This window comes from Callithrix jacchus, chromosome 22 (genome assembly GCF_049354715.1).
Source record: "Callithrix jacchus isolate 240 chromosome 22, calJac240_pri, whole genome shotgun sequence".
In the NCBI taxonomy this organism is placed as follows: domain Eukaryota; kingdom Metazoa; phylum Chordata; class Mammalia; order Primates; family Cebidae; genus Callithrix; species Callithrix jacchus.
In genome coordinates, this window is record NC_133523.1 from 35,892,572 (window position 1) to 35,916,379 (window position 23,808).

General features: G+C 48.2%; 2 protein-coding genes across 39 annotated transcripts in view; one reads left to right on the top strand and one right to left on the bottom strand.

Moving 5' to 3' along the window:
- The window catches only part of C22H19orf47 (chromosome 22 C19orf47 homolog), a 30,573-nt gene extending 17,167 nt beyond the window's left edge, over positions 1-13,406 (bottom strand). For 3 of the 14 annotated variants that reach the window (XM_078359692.1, XM_078359689.1, XM_008988029.5), the window contains exons 1-5: positions 12,436-12,541; positions 9,096-9,128; positions 4,950-5,001; positions 583-670; positions 375-489 (exon numbers count right to left, since the gene is read on the bottom strand). In XM_078359692.1, coding sequence (XP_078215818.1) covers positions 375-489; positions 583-670; positions 4,950-4,968 — 222 coding nt within the window. In that variant the 5' untranslated portion in view covers positions 4,969-5,001; positions 9,096-9,128; positions 12,436-12,541. The other 11 variants (XM_078359690.1, XM_035284434.3, XM_008988028.5 and 8 more) reach the window with 7 other exon arrangements.
- PLD3 (phospholipase D family member 3) overlaps positions 12,770-23,808 on the top strand; it is a 29,922-nt gene continuing 18,883 nt past the window's right edge. For 11 of the 25 annotated variants that reach the window (XM_078359673.1, XM_078359670.1, XM_035284408.3 and 8 more), the window contains exons 1-2: positions 12,770-12,835; positions 22,020-22,224. The gene's annotated coding sequence lies outside the window, so the exon portion shown is untranslated. Of the gene's footprint in view, positions 12,836-20,050; positions 20,504-22,019; positions 22,225-23,808 lie in introns of all 25 variants that reach the window. The other 14 variants (XM_035284419.3, XM_035284411.3, XM_035284421.3 and 11 more) reach the window with 3 other exon arrangements.

Consider the following 23,808-nt stretch of genomic DNA (forward strand, 5'->3'; position numbering starts at 1 on the left):
TAATACGCACAACTAGGGCTGGGGACAGTACCTCAGGCCAGAAATCCCAGCACTTTGGGAGGCTGAAACAGGAGAATGGCCTGAACCCAGGAATTCAATATTAGCTTGGGCAACATGGGGAGACACCGTCTCAAAAAAAAAAAAAAAAAAAAAAAAACACCCATCAAGATAGGTTTGCCTCTCTCTTTTTCACAGATGGAGAAAGTACACTCAGAGAGGTTGGGCAATGTGCCCAATGTCACACAGCAAATGGCTGAACCAGCCCTGGAACCTGGGTCAGCCTGCCTCTGCTGCCAGGCATCCCATTGGCTCTGCAACTGCCCCTCCACCTCCATGCCAAACCCAGAGACAGAGGGGCTGGGCACATCACCCACCTGACGGTGCACCACCTTGGCATGCTTGAGAATGGCGATAATGTCGCCCACCACGGTCACGCCCAGCTCATTCATGATCTCCTTATTGAGATCCAGCAGCATGCTCTTCTGAATCCTGCAGGGGAAGGTCAGTGGTGAGGCCCCAGGTGGGCCAGAGTGGGTAGGCTAGCCAGCTCCCCATCACCCCTCCCCAAGGTCAGCCCCTCACCTATTATCCACAAACATCACGGCATAATTGACAGCAGGTCCTGGAGGAATGCCGGCTTCCTTAAAGAACTGGATCCACTCGGAAGTGGCTGTGGGGTTGGACAGGGCTCATTATTCACATTGTCCTCTCCAGAGAACAACCTTAACAAAACCACAGTCACAGCGTCTCCCACAAACTAAATGCGCATCACATGCCAGGCCCTGCATGGAGGGCTTCACACACACACGATGGGACGAAGCCTTCCTGACCCTGTGAGTTAAGCAGTATTAAGACCTCCCTGAGTTGCCAAAGAGGAAATGGAGGCAGGGAAAGGCTGCACCCCACCCAAAGCCACAATGCTAACAAGGGACAGAGCTCCCAAACCCTTACCCCAGCCCTTCTCCTTACAGCTCTGCTCCACCCAGTGCTGGCTCTCTGCATCACTACACATGCTTGGCTCATTACTGATTTAGGGTAACTAAGACTCTGGGTTCTCTGCCCTAGTCCCTATCAGCCAGCCTAGGCCCAGTGGATGACAGGATCCATAGGTGACAGAGCCAGCCCATAAGCCTTGACAAGCCCCCTACCTGCCACAGTAGCAAATCTCCCTCAGAGATAGGCATGGAAGTTAATAATACGGGCTTCAGAGTTGGGTTGGAATCCTAACTCTGCGATTTCCTGATGGAGGGACTTTGGGTAAATTAACTCTTGGTGCCTTGGTTTCCTCATCTGTAAATGATGCGAAAACAGATTTGGCAAGTGTTTACCCAGCATTTGGCAAAGGATAGGTCCTGTCCTACGCACTGGGGATATCACAAGGCACAAGATGAAGTCCCTGGCCTTGTGGAGCTGAGATTTGAGTGATAACAGCACCAATGTCTTTGGGTCACTGTGCAGACTTAATGAGAAACTCCATATAAAAGGCTTTAAATGATGCCTTACCCAGAGGACATCCTCAAACCATGTCAGCTGTTATTCTTATCATTACTATTACTCCCATCACCGCTAACCAGAGTCACGGCCATGACCAGGCAGACCCTACCTACGAAACTTGATTCTTTCTCAGTTTTCTTGGCTTCTTGGTGGGTGTGACCCTCACACTGACCCTAACCTGCCAGGCCAGGTAGTAGCTAAGATCACTGATTCCAAGTAAGATTTTTTTTTCACATTTTGACATCTCTGAAACTAGGATCTACTTCATGATTGACAGTGTGCCATGGTTTAATTAGCAAACCATTTTTCTTTCTCAGTACATCTAACAATCCATGCTATTTTAGATTAGAAGAAATTTGTTATGACTTCACCTATTTTGGTTTTAAGAAAATAAGAGACTCAGAGTGGGAAAGCAGACACCCTGAGGATCAGATGTTACATGGTGGAAGTGCAGGGCTCCAGTGAAGGCCCACCCAGCCACAGGCTGGTTACCCAGGGTACTGCCTGGCCCTTGGGGACTGTGGCTGGCAAGGAGCTCATGTCCTTAGGATTTCCTCCGCCAGGCCACAGGAAAGAAAAATACCATTTTCCTGAAAGATATACCCTACTTCAGAAATGTTAAGTTGTGCAATGATGTGAGTCTTGGAATCAGTGAGATTGGCGTGTTGCACACCAGGAGACATGTACAAGAATATTCATAGCAGTATGTCTGTAACAGCTCCAACCCACTAACAATGCAATATCCATTGACAGTGGCATTGATAAACACATGGTGGTCACTCACTGGTGAAATACATACAGTAGTGAAAAGGAAGGCAACACAGATGGCCCTTAGACATTATGTTGAGCAAAAGAAGCCAGATACAAAAGAACACAAGGCATGATTTCATTCATGTAAATTCAAAACCAAAGTCTATAGAATAAGAATGTCCCATTGGTAATACAAACATAAAGAAAGGGAAAGAAGGCCAGGAGCAGAGGCTCACACATATAATCCCAGCACTTTGGCAGGCCAAGGTGGGCAGATCACCTGAGGTCAGGAGTTCAAGACCAGCCTGACCAACATGGATAAACCCCAACTCTATTAAAATACAAAATTAGCCAGATGTGATGGTGCATGCCTATAATCCCAGCTACTCGGGAGGCTGAGGCAGGAGAATCGCTTGAACCCAGGAGGTAGAGGTAGTGGTGAGCTGAGATCGTGCCACTGCACTCCAGCCTGGGCGACAAGAGCGAAACTCTATCTCAAAAAAAAAAAAAAAGGCAAGAAAAGATGTTCACAAAATGTCAGAGAGTGGTTTATTCCATAAGAAGGAAAAAGGGGAATGAGATGGGGGTAGGACTCTCAGGGGACTGATAATATTCTCTTTCTTGACCTGGATGGGTAAAAGGGTTTGGTTTTTAAAATCTTTTTATGGAACTACATGCAAAAAAGTGCACAAGTCAATAGATCTCCCTAAACCAGACACATCTATGTAACCAGCACCCAAATCAAGAAATGAGATATTTCCAACAACTCAGAAGCCCCTTTGGAGTATCTACTCACTCCTTCCCAGAGGCAGCCACCAACTTCTAACAAAATAGATTGATTTTGCTTGCTTCTATTCTTTATATAAATGGAATTATAAAGAACACAGGTGGCCAGGCAAGGTGGTTCACACCTGTAATCCCAGCACTTTGGGAGGCCAAGGCAGGTGGATCACGAGGTTAAGAGATTGAGACCATCCTGGCCAATATGGTGAAACCCCGTCTCTACTAAAAATACAAAAATCAGCTTGGCATGGTGGCGCGCACCTGTAGCCCCAGCTACTTGGGTAGCTGAGGCAGGAGAATCACTTGAACCCGGGAGGCAAAGGCTGCAGTGAGCTGAGGTCGCACCACTGCACTCCAGTCTGGCAACAGGGCGAGACTCTGTCTCAAAAAAAAAAAAAGAGAGAGAATACAGGCCAGGCGCAGTGGTTCACATGTATAATCCCAGTACTTTGGGAGGCTGAGGCAGAAGAATGACGAATGACTTGAGCACAGGAGTTCAAGACCAGCCTGGGCAACAGGGCAAAACCTTATCTCTTAAAAAAAAAATACAAAAATTAGCCAGGCATGATGGTGCGTGCCTATAGTCCTGCTATAGGCTGGGAGGATCATCTGAACCTGGGAGGCAGAGGCTGCAGTGAGCCGAGATTGCACTACTGCAGTCCAGCAGCCCAGGCAACAGAGTATGAGTCTGTCTCAAAAAAAAAAAAAAAAAGGCTGGGCGCAGTGGCTCACGCCTGTAATCCTAGCACTTTGAGAGGCCAAGGCAGGTGAATCACAAGGTCAAGAGATCGAGACCATCCTGGTCAACATGGTGAAACCCCATCCCTACTAAAAAAAAAATACAAAAATTAGCTGGGCATGGTGGCGCGAGCCTGTATTCTCAGCTACTCAGGAGGCTGACGCTGAATTGCTTGAACCCAGGAGGCGGAGGCTGCCGTAAGCCCAGATCGCACCACTCCACTCCAGCCTATGTAACAAGAGTGAAACTCTGTCTCAAAAAAAAAAAAAAAAAAGGATATACTCAGACTTTGCTTTTTAATTACTCTTAAAACTATATAATTACATTTTATGGGCTGGATGTGGTGGCTCATGCCTGCAATCCCAGCACTTTGGGAGGCTGAGGGGGGCGGATCACCCAAGGTTAGGAGTTTGAGACCAGCCTGGCTAACATGGCAAAACCCTGTCTCTTTACATGGATTTCATTCATGTAAAGAGAATTTAATGCTTTTAATGGAGACAGTCTCCCCCACCCCATCGTCTCCCAAGGCCACTAAAATACAAAAATTAGCCAGGTGTGGTAGCGCATGCCTGTAATCCCAGCTATTCAGGAGGCTGAGGCAGGAGAATCACTTGAGCCCAGGAGGCAGAGGTTGCAGTGAGCCAAGATCACTCCATTGCACTCCAGCCTGGGCAACAAGAACAAAACCCTGTCTCAAAAAAAATAAAAAATAAAAGTATATATGTACTTTTCTATATTACAATAAATGTCAAAAATGTTCAAAGCTACCAACTAATCTCTATGCCTTAGCAACCCCAAAATACAGAGCTTAAAGCTCATGATTCAACAGCTAAGGTTTGTTTAGAACCAAGCTTTTATATGCTATAATTTCCTTAATCCTAGGATGTGGAAATATCATTTCCATTTCACGAGTGGGAAAACCAAGGCTCTGTGAGGCCATGTGGGAGACCTGCTGGACTTCATAACCCACGCTCTTCACAGCTGAACTACACAGGAGACAGATTCAGCAAGGAAGCGGGCAGGCTCAAGCAGTCCCAGCCCCACCCCGCCACAGTCCTCAGAGTACAGCTGTTCCTGCCAGTGACCCAGCCCTTCCTCCCCCACCCCATCGTCTCCCACCAAGGCCATACCTCGAAAAGGGCAGTGGGGAGAGGGGGCCCTGGAGAGAAGGCCACAGACTCACCCATAGTCACGGGGACCATCGTCTCCCTGGCCCTGACACTGCTCCCTGGAGCCTGAAAGAGAAGAGAGGAGAGGGCCCATGAGTCGCCACCGGCTAGGAGTGTTTGCCCCTCTCCTGTGCCTGTCTGTCTGCATGCCAGGGGAACGTTCCTGGACTAGGGGCTCACCGCCCAGGAATAGCCTGGAGCAGCTGGCAGGAAGTCAGCCTGGGACAGAGCTGCCACCACCACCATCACTTGTGCCTGAGACAAGACCCAGAGACAGCAAATGTCTACAGCTCCATTCTCACACACCCCAAAAGGTTAACTGGAAAAGGAGTGGGACAGAAATAAGACACTCCTGCCCAAGACTTAAACAATAAATACCAGTCAAGCATGCTGGCTCATGCCTGTAATCGCAACACTTTGGGAGGCCAAGGTGGGAGGGCTTGAGGCCAGGAGTTTGAGACCAGCCTGAGCCACGCAGCAACACCCCGTTTCTATTTAAAATAAAAAAGTTTACAAAATACAACATGGTAAACACCCATTCATTCAATTCATTCATCCATGAGAACCAGCTAGGTCTGGTGGCTCAGGCCCATAGTCCCAGCTACTCTGGGAGCTAAGGTGGGAGAATCCCTTGAGCCCAGGAGTTCAAGACCAGCTTGGACAAGACCCTGTCTCAAAAAGGCTGGTCCTAGGAGAGAGATCCAAGATGGCTGATCGCTAACAGTTTGGGATTGTAGCTCCCAGTGAAAGTGCAGAGAACGAGAGGATGCCACACTTTCAGACGAATTTTCATCACTCATGGACCAGAAGACTCCCGATGGAGGGGCCCCACGGGTCACCAGCGCAACTCTTGTGGCTGGCGCAGCGGTTTTGCCGGCGCTTCAGCACGGCAGCTCTTCATGCAGAGTAAACGGGAGGAGATTCCCGGGCAGAAGAGCACCATCAGTCTTATCGCTGCTGTTTTGGCCGGCGCAGTGTGTTGCTTGGATTCCAGCACTGGGAATCAATAAACTGGGCGTCCACTCAGAAACCCAACTAGAAAGGCGGTAATTGTAAAGACGACCAATGGATAAATTTACAATAAAGGGAAGAAACCAGCCTAAAAAGGCTGAGAATACTCAAAATCAGAACCCCTCTCCCTCTACAGGGGATTACAGTTCCTCATCAGCAACGGAACAAGCCCTTATGGAAAAGCACTGGGTGCCATTATCAGAAGTAGGCTTCAGAAGGTGGATGATAAGAAACTTCTGGGAGTTAAAAGAACTTGTTCTAACCCAATGTAAAGAAACTAAGAACTTTGAAAAAAGGTTTGACGAAATGCTAACAAGAATAGACAATATAGAGAGGAATATAAATGAACTAACGGAGTTGAAAAACACAACACAAAAACTTAGCGAAATATGCACAAGTTTGAATAGCCGAATTGATCAAGCAGAAGAAAGGATATCAGAGGTCAAAGATCTACTTAATGAAATAAAACGAGAAGACAAGAATAGAGAAAAAAGGATAAAAAGGAATGAGCAAAGTCTCCAAGAAATATGGGACTATGTGAAAAGACCTAATTTACATTTGATAGGTGTACCTGAATGTGACAGAGAGAATGAATCCAAGCTGGAAAATACTCTTCAGGATATTATTCAGGAAAACTTTCCAAATCTAGCAAAGCAGCACAATAGTCAACCCCAGGTAATACAGAGAACACCACAAAGATATTCCTCAAGAAGAGCAACCCCAAGGCACATAATCATTAGATTCACCAGGGTTGATTGAAACAAAGGAGAAAATACTAAGGGCAGCCAGAGAGAAAGGTCAGGTTACCCACAAAGGGAAGCCTATTAGACTTACAGCAGATCTCTCAGCAGAAACCCTACAAGTCAGAAGGGGGGGGGGGCGATATTCAACATCCTTAAAGAACAGAACTTTCAGCCCAGAATTTCATATCCTGCCAAACTAAGCTTCACAATTGAAGGAAAAATAAAATTTTTTATGAACAAGCAAGTACTCAGAGATTTTATTACCACCAGGCCGGCTTTACAAGAGCTTCTGAAAGAAGCATTATACATAGAAAGGAACAAACAGTATTAGCCCTTCTGAAAATATACCAAAAAGTAAAGAGCATCAACATAAAGAAGAATTTACATCAACGAATGGATAAAACAGCCAGTTAACATCAAACGGCAGTAACCCTAAATTTAAGTCGACTAAATCCCCCAATCAAAAGATACAGCCAAAACCTAACGATATGCTACATCCAGACCCATTTCACATCCAAAGATACACAAAGACTTAAAACAAAGGGACGGAGAAAGATTTACCAACCAAATGGAGAGCAAAAATAAATAAATAAATAAAGAGCAGGAGTTGCAATTCTCGCATCTGATAAAATAGATTTCAAAGCAACAAAGATATAGTGGTAAAAGGATCAATGCAACAATAAGAGCTAACGATCCTAACACCCAGATACATAAGACTCATAAAGAGATTTAGACTAAACCAGACAGAAAATTAATAAGGATATCCAGGGCTTTAACTCAGATCCGGAACAAGTAAACTCAATAAATATTTATAGAGCTCTCCATTTTAAATACACAAAATATACATTCTCCACCTTAAATACACAAAATATTGATCAGCCATTATTAATACCCATTTTTAGAATAAAGTTACATTCCCGTTTTCTCTCCCTCTTTTTCTTCCCCTTTCTTCCTCTCCTTCACTTTTTCTAAAAAAAAAGAAAAGGCTGCTCCTAGGGTAGTGAATTATCTCAATTGACTGTTCACAGTCCATTACAGATGGAACTCCTTATTCTACTCTTCCCCACTTTCTCACTACTGCACTTGACCAGTCTTCAAACAAACAAACCCAAAACCCTATTCACTGAGAACCTATGTGTAAGGCACTTAGGGATACCAAGGTGAACAAAGCCATAGAACTTAGCAGCTAGCTGGGACAAGAGACAGAGGAGACAGGGAGTAAACAAGCAAAAGTTAATACAGTAGGTTAGGAAGCCTTTAACATCATGGAGAAGACATGGAGGACCTGGGAAGGGAGGGATTGCAATTTTCAACAGAGTCATCAGGGCAGACCTAAAGCAAATTTAGAAGGAAGGGAAGCAATGAGCCATAGGGTTTTAAAGAGGAAGAGTGTTCCAGGAGAAGGTACAGTGAGTCCAGCACCCTGAGCCAGTGGCTCATCTGGCACTCTGAGGGGCAAGCAAGGAGCCACTGTGGCTGCAGTGGAGCAAGCAGGGAGGACACTGGGAGGAGACAGGCCACAGAGGTGGCAACCTGATCATGAGGCGCCCCAGAGAAGACATGGAAAACCAATTTTCCCTTACATTAGCAGATGGTAGAAAGGTGGTGTTAAAGACATATTAGCACCCATGAGACTGTCTCCATTCAAAGCAGTGTTGAATGGGAACTAAACAAAATAACTTTTTCATGTGCTGAGTCAATGCTATCTGGTTCCAAGATCACGAACCCACATTGCCCTGGCCCAAACTTCCTTCCTGCTTAGCACTCTGCCTCTTCCCTGACCCAGCTCCTCTGCCCTCTCCCCTCACTCTGCTCCCTTTTGTCTACCGCAGTCCCCAGTACTGATCCTTCTCCCTCACCCTCCACAGGGTACAGAAGCTCTCTGTCCCAAAACCTTCCTGTTTACAGCCCATATAATCTGTCCCATCCACTCGCTGATTTGGGTGGTAAAATGGAGTGGTCAAGAGTAAGAACTCTAGGCCAGGCACAGTGGCTCACACCTGTAATCCTAGCACTTTGGGAGACCAAGGCAGACAGATAATAAGGTCAGAAGATCAAGACTATCCTGGCTAACACCATGAAACGCTGTCTCTACTAAAAATACAAAAAATTAGCTGGGCTTGATGGCAGGTGCCTGTAGTCCCAGCTACTTGGAAGGCTGAGGCAGGAGAATCGCTTGAACACAGGAGGCAGAGGTTGCTGTAAGCCGAGACTGTGCCACTGCACTCCAGCCTGGAAAACAGAGCAAGACCCCATCTCAAAAAAAAAAGAAAGAACTCTGCAACCAGACTGTAGGGTTCAAATCCAGCTCTACTACTATATTAGCTGTGTGATCTCAGCAAGTTACTTCACCAGTCAGGCCCTGGTGTCCCCATCTGTGAATTGAGAGGTACAAACATGACTTACCTTAGAGGACTGCTGTAAGGGCTGGATGAGTTTCTATGAATAAAAGCACTTGAGACAGTGCTTGGTGCCTACCAAGCACCCTGGAGGTGTTGTGCCGTCTCATCCTTCAGGCCTCCCTCCTCACACAGGTGCTTTGCCGGCCTCCCAGTTTTTAGAGGATGTCACCTGTGCCTGGAATGCCTGCTTCCTCCTGGCAAACTCTCCTTCCTTCTGCTCCACTGCCATCTATTTTGTGACACTTTCCCTAATTCCCCACATATGAGACTCTCTCCTCTATCCTCAGATAGGGTTCATCTTGCCCTTCTCTGGCTTCCTCAATTTTTTTTTTTTTTTAAGATTAAGTCTCACTCTGTAGCCCAGGCTGGAGTGCAGTGATGCAATCATGGCTCACCACAACCTCCGCCTCCTGGATTTGAGCGATTCTCCTGCCTCAGCTTCCCGAGTAGCTGGGATTACAGGTACCTGCCACCACACCTGGCTAATTTTTGTATTTTTAGTAGAGATGGGGTTTCACCACGTTTCCCAGGCTGGTCTCGAACTCCTGACCTCTAGTGATCAGCCCCCAGTACCTTCCCAAGGTGCTGGGATTACAGGCACCCAGCCTTCTGCACAATTTCTTATTGATGAATATGACCACAGACATCACTCTGTCCTGCACTCACCACTCTTAGATCCAATTTCCCTTCTGAATGTTACCACTAGCCAAAGATAAGAGAGGCTGGGTATTGTGGCTCATGCCTATAATCCCAGCACTTTGGGAGACTGAGGTGGGTGGATCACCTGAGGTCAGGAGTTCAAGACCAGCCTGGCCAACATGGCAAAACCCTATCTCTACTAAGAATACAAAAATTAGCCATGCATGGTGGTGGGCGCCTGTAATCCCAGCTATTCGCGAGGCTGAGGCAGAAGAATCACTTCAACTCAGGAGGTGGAGGTTGCAGTGAGCCAAGATTGCGCCACTATACTCCAGCCTAGGTGACAGAGCAAGACCTTGTCTCAAAAAAAAAAAAAAAAAAAATTCAACATGCATCTCTCAAAGAACAAGGCACAGAAAGGTCCCAGTAAGTCAGACAGAACATCTCACAAACCTGACACTATGCATCAGGACCAGGGCCAAGCAGGATGCTCGCAACAGTTCAGTCAGTGAGGACTATCATTAGCCCTGTTGTTTTTTTTTTCCTCATGACACCAAGTCATCTTAGCCCTGTTTTTATCGATGAAAAAAAACCCAACTCCTTGAGGTGCAGTCATTCGTCAAATTGCACATCTAGCAACTGACCTTACTGGGATTCAAAAACAAGTTCTCCCTGTCTGATACCCAGGGAGTAGCTCCCACTGAGTGTTTACTAGGAACTGAGCATACGTCCATCTCAGTGACTCCTCACAACCACCCTCAGAAAAAAGTAAAACTGAGCCCTAAGTTACAGAGAACAGCAGGTCCAAGATCACACAGCAAAAGGCTGGGCACAGTGGCTCAGCCTGTAACCCCAGCATCTTGGGAGGCCGAGGCAGGTGGATCACTTGAGGTCAGGAGTTCAAGACCTGCCTAGTCAACATGATGAAACCCCGTCTCTACTAAAAATACAAAAATTAGCCAGGCATGGTGGCAGGTGCCTCTAATCCCAGCTATTCAGGAGGCTGAGGCAGGAGAAGCACTTGAACCCTGGAGGCAGAGGTTGCAGTGAGCTGAGACCACACCACTACACTCCAGCCTGGGCAACAGAGCAACACTCCATCTCAAAAAAAAAAAAAAGTGCTGGGCACAGTGGCTCACACCTGTAATTCCAGCACTTTGGGAGGCTGAGGCGGGCGGATCACGAGGTCTGAAGATCGAGATCATCCTGGCTGACATGGTGAAAACGTGTCTCTACTAAAAATACAAAAAATTAGCCAGGCACGGTGGCATGCGCCTGTAGTCCCAGCTACTCAGGAGGCTGAGGCAGAAGAATTGCTTGAACCAGGGAGGCGGAGGTTGCAGTGAGCCAAGATTGCACCACTGCACTTCAGCCTTGGCAACAGAGCAAGATGCCATCCCCCCCACGCCCCAAAAAAGTAAGAGTACCCTGTCTTGGCCGGCGCCTGAAATGACAGCAATACCTTGTCTCAAAAAAATAAAATTAAATTAAAATTTAAAAAACACCATCTCTAAAAGAAAAAAGAGGACCCACTCTTAAAGGTGTTATGGGGATTAAACGAGTTAATATACAGAGTCCTTAGAACGAAGATGCACGGCAGGCGGTGCAATGTTAAGTGTGCATCAAATAAAACAAATCTTCAGTGAGCTAGGGAAGCAGTGGGACAGTCACTAACCTAACGCTAGTTGTATACAAAGTATGAGCTGGGAACCAAGTATAAGGACAACTTTTTGGGGGTCCATGGGATCTGACAACAGGGAATTACGCAGTACAAGTTCTAAACAGTACTCCTTTTCAAAGGGAATAGGCAGGATTCCTTTTTCAATTATCTTTCCATTTCAGTTTACAATGTAATGGGCTGTTCAATTTCCATTGTATTTTACCTTAACTTTTCCTTCCTCTCATGGCCAGCAATGCTAGTTTTCCATTGAAGACAGCATTGCAAATTTGCATTCTCAAATTAATTGACTGGAAAAAAAATCCGCTAGTCATTATCAAAAAAAAAAGAAAAAAACGAATACTTCAGGACTCAGCAAAATTGGTCAAACAGTAAATGGCAGGATGTCGATTTTCCCGACTCCAGTTCTAAGTTTTTCCTATTGCTGTCTCTGAGCTTTTTCCCTCCACTTCCCTGGAATTCCCAGCAACACCAATGACTCTTAGAATCATTATCATCTTTATAGTCCCAATCCACGAGCTCTCACTGTGCCAGCCCCTGTGCTTAAAATCTTTATACACACATTTCTTCAGAATCCTCAAGACGACCCTATGATACTGGGACTATTAGCTCTCATTGTACAGATGAGAAAAAAATGGGGTTCAAGGAGGCGAAGACACAGGCCCCACTGCCGCACAGTGGAGCTGGGACTTGAACCAAAATCCGACGGCTTCCAAACCCAACAATTTTTCATACTAAGCGCAAACATCAATACTAACAATAATAGTAGTGTAACGAAGTGAGCGTTATGCGGAGGCGCTGAGCTATGGGTTCCAATGAACACCAGCTGACTTCTCACTCCCATGTATAAAGGCGGTGCTACAGTCGGATTCTGACCCCCATTCCACAGGGGAGGAAACTGAGGCTCAGAGAAACAAATCCTATGTCCGAAACCGTACAGCGGAGCCGGAACTGAGTCCAGAGCCCCGGACGCCACCTGTCCCCACCGCATCCGGCCCAGTCCCACCACCCACGACCCACGCCTCACCTGGCCCACCGGGCCCGCGCCCACTCGCGCCGCCCGCCCTCCCTCCCGGCCGGCGGCGCCAACTGTCAGACACTCGTCCGGCCCGAACTGCCCGCCCCGGAAGCCTACGCCTCACCGCCGGAAGCTGAACTAATCCTCCCGCGGCCGCTCTAGCCTACCAGGCCGCCACCAGAGAGAGCGCGACCACAACAGTCACGTGACCGCCCACCTCCGGCCGGGGGCTCCCCTCTGCCGGACGCTAGCGAGCGGCGCAGCCAATGAGAAAGGCGCATGCCTGGCCCCCTCCGGCCCGCAGTCTAGCCGTAGTACGCCTGCGCGCGGCGCGGGGGCGGTCAGGCGGGGCTCCAGCCTGGAAGGTGCCTGTGGGGCTGGGGCCCAGAGTGGGAGACGTGGAGTGCAGGTACTGTGCTATCTGGGGGCGCGGCCCCTCAGCCGCCCTCCTTGTGTTGTCTGTCCTCCTGCCTATAATGCATGTCTTCCCTTATGTCGTCTTCGGTCCGTTTATGTCATTCCTCTCCTTCTGTCTTATCCCCCTTAAATCCTCACCACTCCACTGCTGCCGCCATCACCCTCTTTAATATCGCCATCAACCCCTTTAACTCGCTTTCGTTCCTCTTAAGCCCTCTTTGCCACCATAGGCCGTAATCCCTTCCTTTAAATTCGTCATCGCCTTATGTTACCTGCACCCCTGTTTTGTTGTCATTTCTCCTTTGTAAAATCCTCATTTCTCTTTAAACCCTCATCATACTCCCAGGTCACCTTCGCACGGCTACTCTCCCCATCGCTCTTACATCGCGCTCGTGCAACCCTTATGTCATCCTTACCCCTTATATCCTTGTCCCTCCCTTGTCTTCACTGTTCCTCTGACAGTCGCCATCCACTCCTCATGCTTCCGGTTTTCCCCATAAGGAGCCACCCAGCCTTACAGTTATTTTTCTTCCCTCCGTGTCTTTGTCATTTCCCCGTGTCACATATCACATAACATACGGGGTACCACAGCCCATTACCTGGGGTGTGTCAGAATCCCAGCCCCCCACCGCTACACCTCTGGATACCTTGATTACCTTAGGCCACCTTTCCAATCCCAGCTTCATCTGCAGAATGCACTCAGGGACATCCACATCAGGGCTGCGTGTGACGATTCTGTGAGTTTATTCTTGTGGCAGGCTCAGCTTGACATGGTGTTTTTGGCTAATATTGCTATTAACCATGTCACCCTCACCCTCATCCAGTCAGCTTCATCATATCCTCATAGTCACTCTCTCCAGCTGCCCTCGGCATTCCTGGGGTGTTGTCACAGACCTCATATTAGGATACTCTGCCACCGCAGCCACACCACCCCAGTCTCCATGTTGCCCTTACCTCTGCCATGTCACCACACCTGTGGCAGTGGGCCATTGGCCATCACTAACCTTGCTTCTGTAAATACTTAATTCCTTTCTCATTATCTTGGACTGAATGATTTCCTCCATCCCCAAAAATGAGAGCATTTAGCTAGTGCTGTGAGGATCAAGGAGGGCTTGGTGAGGGGGAGATTATAGGTAGCTTAGGCCCAGACCTCCGTGAGTTTTTAGAATTGGGGCTTTGGAGAGATGAGGCAGGTTTCTCCCACATTTAAGTCAAACCTCATCAGTCCTGGGCCAGACGCGACAGCTTATGCCTGTAATCCTGGCATGTTGGGAGGCCAATATGGGCAGATCACTTGAGGCAAGGAGTTCGAGACCAGCCTGGCCAACTTGGTAAAACCCCATCTCGATTAAAAATACAAAAAATTAGCCAGATGTGGTGTCACATGCCTGTACTCCCAACTACTCGGGAAGCTAAGGCTGGAGAATCCCTTAAACCCTGGAGGTGCAGGCTGCAGTGAGCTGAGATCGCCCTACTGCATTCCAGACTGGGGGACAGAGGGAGACTGTCTCCAAAAAAAGAAAACTGAAGCAAAAAAAAAACAATACAATACAAAAACAGACCTGGCTGGGCAAATAGCAAGACCCCATCTCTACAAAAAAAATTTTTTAACACATTAACTGGACACAGTGGTGTGTGCAGGTGCGACTCATGAGGCTGAGGCAGGAGGATCACTTAAGCCCAGGAGTTTAAGGCTGCAGTAAGCTATGATTGTGCCACTGCACTCCAGTCTGGGTGGCAGAGTGAGACCCCATCTCTAAAAAACATTAATTTTTTTAAGTGGTTGGGTGCAATGATTGGCTCACACCTGAATATATATCTTCTAAAAAAACATTTTGGCTGGGCACAGTGGCTCATGCCTGTAATCCCAGCACTTTGGGAGACCAAGGTGGGCAGATCATGAGGTCAGGAATTCGAGACCAGCCTGGCCAACATGGTAAAACCCCTTCTCTACTAAAAATACAAACAATTAGCTGGGCGTGATGGCAGAATTTTGTAATCCCAGCTACTCAGGAGGCTGGGGCAGGAGAATCGCTTGAACCTGGGAGGCGGAGGTTGCAGTGAGCTGAGACCACACCACTGCACTCCAGCCTGAGCAACAAGAGCGGGATTCCGTCTCAAAAAAAAAAAGCTGCATGCTCTTGGGCAGGTGGCTTAACCTCCCTGTGCCTCAGTTACTGCATCTGCAATAAAGGGGTGAAAACACAAATTAATCATTCTGCACATAATTCTTAAGCATGTACTGTGTATGTGCCCAACACTGCTAGGCACTGGCACTCCTCAGTGAACAATACAGACAAAAATATCTCTGGCGGGCATGGCAGCTCACGCCTAGCACTTTGGGAGGCCAAGGTAGGTGGATCACCTGAACTCAGGATTTTGAGACTAGCCTTGACAACATGGTGAAACCCCATCTTCTACTAAAAATCCAAAAATTAGCTGGGCATGGTGGCGTGCCCATGTAATCCAAGCTACTCAGAAGGCTGAGGTAGGAGAATTGCCTGAACCCAGGAGACAGAGGCTGCAGTGAATCAAGATCACATCACTGCACTCCAACCTAGGTTACGGAGCGAGACCTTGTCTAAAAAAAAAAAAAAAAAAAAAATCTCGCCTTTTGGAATGTACTGCACTCTAGTGGGGGTAAGAGGCAATGGGTAAATAGGTAAGGAGATTATTGGATGTCTTAGAAGGGACATGGAGGATGTGGGGTCAAGGTTGTAGTTTTAAATAGGGTGGTCAGGGAAAGCTTTCTGAGAATGTGACATTTGAACCAAAGACTTGAAGGAGAAGAGAGAGTGTGGCCGGGCGTGGTGGCTCACACCTGTGATTGAAGCAAGCACTAGGCTGAGGAAGGCAGTTCGCTTGAGCTCAGGAATTTGAGATCAGCCTGGACAACATAGCGAAACCCTGTCTCTACAAAAATTAGCCAGGTGTGGTGGTGTGCACCTGTGGTCCCAGCTACCTGGGAGGCTGAGAGGTGGGAGGATTGATTGAGCCTGGGAGTTTGATGATGCAGTGAGCCATGATTTTGCCACTACACTCCAGCCTGGGCAACAGAGGAAGATCCTGTCTCAAAAAACGGAGAAAGAAAGAGTGGCTTGGCCCTCTGGGGGAAGGGCATGCTAGGCAAAGAGAACAGCAAAAGCAAAGGCCTTGAGGTAGGAGCAAGCTTGGAATATTTAAGGAAGAGCAAGGAGGTCAGTGAGAGAGGAGAGGCCAAGAGACGAGGTGGGAGGGGCGATATCATGGAGGGCCTTGTGGGCCATGGAGAAGACTGGCTTTTACTCCAAATGAGGTGGAGCCGCAGGAGGATGTGGAGCAGAGGAGGGATACTGTCCAGCGTGACATGAAGCCATCTCCTGTGTTGTGGCAGCTCCAGAACTTCTACCCAGGATGGTTAGGCGAGAGGCAGCCTTGGAAGGAGAGCCAAAATCTTCTTTAGGCACACTCACGTATCCTTTATATCGGGAGAAAGCTTCAAATATCCCTGTCAAAGATTGAGGCCCGGCGTGTTGGCTCACGCCTATAATCCCAGCACTTTGGGAGGCTAAGGTGGGCAGATCGCTTAACGTCAGGAGTTCGAGACCAGCCTGGCCAACATGATGAAATTTCATCTCTACCAAAATTATAAAAAATGAGCTGGGCGTTGTCGTAGGTGCCTGTAATCCCAGCTACTCAGGAGGCTGAAGGAGAATCACTTGAACCTGGGAGGCAGAGATTGCAGTGAGCCAAGATCGCACCACTGCACTCCAGACTGGGTGACAGAGCAAGACTCCATCTCAAAAATAAATAAATAAATATTAATAAAGATTGAGGGCAGGCTGGGGAGATGCTAACAGAGTTTTTGAGAGGCCAGGGCCACCACTGGGTTCAGCTGCTGTCCAGGAGGGTGGGAGGCAGGCAGCCAGCAGGGGATGTACAGATGCTGAACAACAGGAGAGGCAGCTGTCATGTGGCCTCTGTCCCTGGAAGCTTGAGGCAGCTTGGGTTCAAATCCTTGCTCCATTTCCTCTCTCTCTTTTTTTTTTTTAAACCAAAGTCCAGGTTCCAGGCTTACCCCATGTTCTGTGTTTCTTTGCACCAATGACTTCACCTCTCTGGATCCTTAATTCCCTATCTAAGTGCGATTCTTAAGAGGACTGTTGGGAAAATTAAATATATTAAGTACAATTTTACAAAAGAAAACAAATACATTAAGTGCTTTAAGACCAGGCACAGTGGCTTACGCCTGGAATCCCAGCACTTTGAGAGGCTGAGGTAGGCAGATCACTTGAGCCCAGCAGTTAGTAGCAGCCTGAGCAACGTGGTGAGATCCTGACTCTACAAAAAAATGAAAAATTAGCTGGGCGTGATGGCACACACCTGTGGTCCCAGCTACTCAGGAGGCTGAGGCAGGAGGATCACTTGAGCCCAGGTGTTCCAGGCTGCAGTGAGATGTGTTCCCACCACCGCACTCCAGCCTGGGCAACCCAGCGAGGAGACCCTGTCTCAAAAAAAAAATAAATAAATGCAAGAAGCCCCACCGTCACCCTGAGCTTTTATAGGCTCACACCTCCCTCAGGTGGCAGGGTCCCTCACGTGATGTGATGAAGGCAGATTGTGCATTGTTTGTTCATGAGTTAGTTCAACGGTGTACTGTCCTGGAATAGAACTGTGCTCCAGGTTTAAATTCCCACCTGATGGCCAAGTGCTGTGGCTCATGCCTGTAATTCCAGCACTTCGGGAGGCTGAGGTGGGCAGAGCACTTGAGGTCAGGAGTTCAAGACCAGCCTGACCAATATGGTGAAACACTGTCTTTACTAAAAATATAAAAATCAGCCAGGCGTGGTAGCGGCCACCTATAATCACACCTACTTGGGAGGTTGAGACATGAGAATCACTTAAACCCTGGAGATGGAGGTTGCTGTGAGCCAAGATCCTGCCACTACACTCCAGCCTGGGTGACAGAGTGAGACTCCATCCAAAAAAAACAAATTTTCCACTGACAAACCAATGCTGTGCAACCTAAGCAGGTAATTTCCTTGAGCCCTGCCACCTCATCTGAAAGGCAGAGATGGTAACACTGCTTTGCTCTAAACTTACTATTATTTTCTTTAATCTTTTTGAGACAGGGTCTTGCTCTCTTGCTCAGGCTGGAGTGCAGTGGTGCAATCATGACTCACCACAGACCCAAACTGCCAGGTTCAAGCCATCCTCCTGCTTCAGCCTTCCATTTAGCTAGGACTACAGGAGCGCCCCACCATGCCCAGCTAATTTTTTAGGCTTTTTATTGTTTTGTAGAGACAAGATCTCACTATGTTGCCCAGGCTGGTCTCGAACCCCTTGGTGCAAGTGATTGTCCTGCTTCGGCCTTTTAAAGTGCTGGGATTACAGGCATGAGTGAGCACTGTGCCCAGCCATGTTGTTGTTGTTGTTGTTGTTATCATTATTTTAGACAGAGTCTCACTCCGTTGCCTAGGCTGGAGTCCAGTGGCTCAATCTTGGCTCACTGCAACCACCGCCCCTCAGGTTTAAGCAATTCTCCTGCCTCAGCCTCCCGAGTAGCTAGCATTACAGGTGCCCTCCCGAGTAGCTAGCATTACAGGTGCCCACCACTGCACCTGGCTTTTTGTATTTTTAATAGAGACGGGTTTTCACCATGTTGGCCAGGCTGGTTTTGAACTCCTGACCGCAGGTGATCCACCCTCCTTGGCCTCCCAAAGTGCTGGGATTACAGACATGAACCACCGTGCCTGGCCCCAGCCACGTTATTATTATTTTTAAATTTTTATTTATTATTATTTTTTTGAGACAGAGTCTCGCACTGTTGCCCGGGCTGGAGTATGGTGGCGCGATCTCGGCTCACTGCAACCTCCGCCTCCCAGGTTCAAGTGATTCTCATGCCTCAGGCTCCCGAGTTGCTGGGACTACAGGTGCTCACTACCATGCCTGGCTAATTTTTGTATTTTTGGTAGAGACAGGGTTTTGCCACGTTGGCCAGGCTGGTCTCGAACTCGTGACCTCAAGTAATCCACCCACCTTGGCCTCCCAAAGTGCTAGGACTACAGGCATGAGCCACTGCTCCTGGCCCTGTTATTATTTTTGAACTAGGACATGAGCCTTTGGCAGTTGTGATACCACTGTCTCCCTCCTGCTTTATTTTTCTTCAAGGCATCATAGTCCATGGATTTTACTCATTTATTCTCACTCCCATAGTAGAATATCATCTTTAGAAAGAATTTTTATTCCTCTTTTTTTTTTTGGGACATAGTTTTGCTCTTGTTGCCCAGGCTGGAGTGCTGTGGCATGATCTCGGCTCAATGCAACCTCTGCCTTCTGGGTTCAAGTGACTCTCCTGCCTCAGCCACCCGAGTAGCTGGAATTATAGGCATTCGCCACCATGCCTGACTGATTTGTATTTTTAGCAGAGGCAGAGTTTCTCCCTGTTGGTCAGGCTAGTCTCAAACTCCCGACCTCAAGTGATCCACCAGCCGTGGCCTCCAAAGTGCTGGAATTACAGGCATGAGCCACCGCACCCAGCTCCATATTTTTTTTTTTCTGTAACCTCAGTTTCTGAAGCAGGGCTTGTAGTCAAGTTGTTACTGATTAAATATTAGTTGACTTAATAGATGAATTAACTGGCCACGAGCACCTAGTGTGCACTTTCCTATGCTCCATGGGACTGGGACATGGCAGTGAGTTAGACTGCCTGGCCCTGCCCTCATAGGGCTCCCAGTCAAGTGGGAGAGAAAAACCCAACACCAGGCACTGCCAGCACCAAGCGCTGACAGCTAATCACAGCACTGATTTTGCGTAGGAATAAGACAGCTTAGATTTTTTAGTTCCAATTTAGAAGTATTCACCATTCACAGCTGGTACAGTGGCTCACACGTGTAATCCCATCACTTCGGGAGGCCAAGGTGGGCTGATCATGAGTCATGAGTTTGAGACTATACTGACCAACAAGGTGAAACCCCATCTCTGGTAAAAATACAAAAGTTAGCCAGGTGTGGTGGTGGACGACTGTAATCCAGCTATTCAGGAGGCAAAGGCAGGAGAATTACTTGAACCTGGGAGTGGAGATTACAGTGAGCCGAGGTCACGCCGCTGCACTCCAGCCTGGGCAACAGAGTGAGACTCCATGCCAAAAAAGAAAGAAAGAAAAGGAGGGAGGGAGGGTGGTTCACCATTCATGATGCTTTTTTGGATCTATTTAATTGTTTTTCAGACTGACCATCTTCTTTCCCTAGGAGGCACAGGCAGAGGGATCAGGCCTGGGAAGGGGAGGCCCAGGGGACTAGGTGAGCCCAGAGGGCTTCATGGAGGAGGTGGTATGTGAGCTGATAGAAATGAGCAACATAGCCAGGTGCGGTGGCTCACACCTGTAATCCCAGCACTTTGGGAGGCTGAGATGGGCGGATCACAAGGTCAGGAGATCAAGACCAGCGTGCCAACGTGGTGAAACCCCGTCTCTACAAAAAAATACAAAAAAATTAGCCAGGCCTGGTGACATATGCCTGTAATCCCAACTGCTCTGGAGGCTGAGGCAGAAGAATCATTTGAACCCAGGAGGCAGAGGTTGTGGTAAGAGGAGATCATGCCATTGCACTCCAGCCTGGGTGACAGAGCATGACTCTGTTCAAAAAAGAAAAGAAATGAGCAAGATGAAGAGGAGAGAAAGGTATGCTCAGCCCGAAAAGCAGCTGTGGGAGGGGTCTGGTGATGCAAGTGTGGTTTCGGTTCCAGGAACTGAAAGATCATAAGTATGACTGGGGTGGGAAGAACAGCAAGAGAGTAGGCCAAAGAGACCACTCAGGGAAGATCATTCAAGGCCCTGGCAGCCACAGGAGCCGAGACCGTGTACTGAGGACACCAGGGAGCCACAGAGAGTTTTTGAGGAGGAGAGGGATATGTCAAATTCACATGGAGGGGGGATTGCAAGGATTGAGTGGAGTCTTCTAGCCAAGGGAGGTAGGTGGAGAGGGGACGAGAGTGAGAGAGACTAGGTGGGAGCTTGTGGGGAAGGGTGAATGGGAGAGACCCTCACAGGGCCAAGTTGACAAGTTGTTGGGTCCAGGACAAGGCCCAGGGCTGGGGGCAGTCAGGGAGAGCTTTCTGCAGGAGGAGACACCAAGGCTGAGACCTGATGGATGGGTTCGACAGCTCTCCTTGAAATGGGGACCTGGGGGAGGAAAATGGTAAGGACAGTTGGGGACATAGTAGGTGAGGGAATCTGGGGACACCTTGAAGGAAGTGTCTGGGGGGCATGGGACCTTCAGAGCTGGAGTTCAGGAGAAAGGAGGAAAGGAGACAGAGCTTTGGATTGAGAAAGGAGCTGAAGCTGTAATGGTGGGGAATCCCACAGGGGCTGTCCCTGTAGGGCTCTCTAGGTCAGTCAGAAGTTTTACTTTGTCCTGAGGACAATGGGGAGCCACAGAAGGATTCTGAGCAGGAGTGGGACAGCTTAGGGCTTTTAAGTTCCAGTTCAGAAGTATTTACCATTCGCGATGCTTTTTTGATCTATTTAATTGTTTTTCAGACTGTCTTCTCTCCCTTAAAACAAGGGATCTAACTGCTGAATATGAAAACAATGTTTGCAAAACCAGTATTCTGTACTGTTTTCTATAGACTTGGCCAGAGGCAATTGATGCTTCAGTCCAAAAAGGTCTGCACCATCTAGTGAAAATCAGCGCCATTAAACATGAGATTTCTGTGTTTAAGCCCCTTGGAAGCCCCATAAACTTGTATTTTATTGTATGTTATTTTTAAAGTTAGAGACAGGGTCTCACTATGTTGCCCAGGCTAGTCTCAAACTGCTGGGCTCAAGCGATCCTCCCACCTCAGCTTTCCAAAGTGCTGGGATTACGGATGTGAGCTACTGCTCCTGGCCAGCCCGTGGATTTGTAAATGTCTCCTGGGGTGTGATCTGCCCATGCTTCCTGTATGTGGGCTTCAGAAGCACACTGCATTCTCAGATGGCTTGAATCAGCCTTGACCTTTTCCCCACTCTCTCAGCCCTAACCTCAGGCTGAGATGCCATTGTCTGCACCCATCCTGTATGCTCTGGGCTTAGAACTGGTACCAGCTGGTTATCATAGTGTACAAAAGTGTCACTAGGTATAAAGAGATGTCTAAAATAATCTCTTGAATTTTTCCATCCTGCTTCTCCATTTCTTTTGCTTTCAATATCTGTTGAGCAATTACAATGGCCTGGGCACTGCAGAGGAGGAATAAACCAGACACGGACATAGCAAGGGACACATACAAGTTGATTACGTGTGATTGACTTGTATACAAGATACGAGGGTGCGCACAGATCTCACCAAGCAGCACGTTTCAAGGGCTTACTGTGCTTCCTGCCTCCTGTGGATGATCTCACTGACTCTTCCCAGCAAATGTGAGGTTGGTATTATTAATCTCCCCATTGTTCAGAGAATGAAAGTGTGTCTTAGAGAAGGGAACCTCGATTCCCACTTCCACAGAGCTGAGATCTGAAGTCAGAGCTGTGGGACTCTGAGACCCACCCTTTAACCATTCGGAGATTCCCTAATCACCACCCTCCAGTGCATATAAGATATGTTGTTGTTGTTGTTGTTTTGAGACAGGGTCTTGCTCTGTTGCCCAGGGTGGAGTGCATGGCACAATCACGGCTCACTGCAGCCTTGACGTCCCGAACTCAAGCAATCCTTCCATCTCAGCCTCCCAAGTGGCTGGGACCACAGGTGTAGGCAGGCTCACCATGCCTAGCCAATTATCCTGAGTAGATACAATTACAGGCGCCCACCACCACACCCAGCTAAATTTTGTATTTTTAGTAGAGGTGGGGTTTCACCATGTTGGCCACGCTGGTCTGTAACTCCTGACCTTGAGATCCACCCACCTCAGCCTCCCAAAGTGCTGGGGTTACAGGCGTGAGCCACCGAACCCCGCCTTTTCTTTCTTTTTTTTGAGACAGAGCTTCACTCTTGTTGCCCAGACTGGAGTGCAATGATGTAGTCTTGGCTCACTGTAACCTCTGCCTCCCAGATTCAAGCGATTCTCCTGCCTCAGCCTCCCAAGTAGCTGTCACCATGCCCAGCAAATTTTTATATTTTTGGTAGAGATGAGGTTTCACCATGTTGGCCAGGCTGGTCTTGAACTCTTGACCTCAGGTGATCCACCCGCCTCAGCCTCCCAAAGAGCTGAGATTATAGGAGTGAGCCACCATGCCCAGCTGCCTAGTCAATTTTTTAAGTTTTGAGATGTAGAGATGGGGGGTCTCACCTTATTGGTGAGATGTAGAGTTTTAAGTAGAGATGGGGGGGTCTCACCTTATTGGTCTCACTGGACTCAAACTCCTGGGTTCAAGCCATCCTCTTGCCTTATCCTTACAAAGTGCTGGGATTATAGGCATAAGCCACCATCCCCTGCCAATATGGCCAATACTGGTTTACAGATGAGGCCAATAGGGCTCAGAGGTAAAGCCCCATGTGTCGTCACTTGGCAAGAAAGTAGCAGAAGTGGATCTGAACCATGAACTCTCCAATTTAAAGGGCTGTTCTAGAGGAGGAATCAAATCTCCCACTGCCTCCCTCCCCTGGGGGTGGGGTGTTCAGGGATTTGTGACCCTGTGGGTTTTACTTCCTCCTTTTTGTGGGCTGTGGTGTCATGCCCCAAGGCGGGCAGAACCACAAGTCAAGAGGACTGGGCAGTATTCTGTGGGCTGGGAGAGGGCACGATTCCTGGCAGTGCTCTCTCCCAGATGAGACCTGATCTCATCTCATGTCATACCAACCAGGAGGCATAGCGTAAGTACCAACATGGACAGGTCGAGCTGGGAGTCCCGTGGGGGTTCTACGGTCCTGAGAACACAGGCACTGAGACAGGCTGAGGAGGAATTCCAGTACCCAGCTGCCCGTGCCCACCTTCAGTTTCACCCTGCTGTGCTCCCAGAAGGATCTCAGCAGGGAGGGGGCTGATTTCCTTCACCTGAGGCCACAGTCCTCT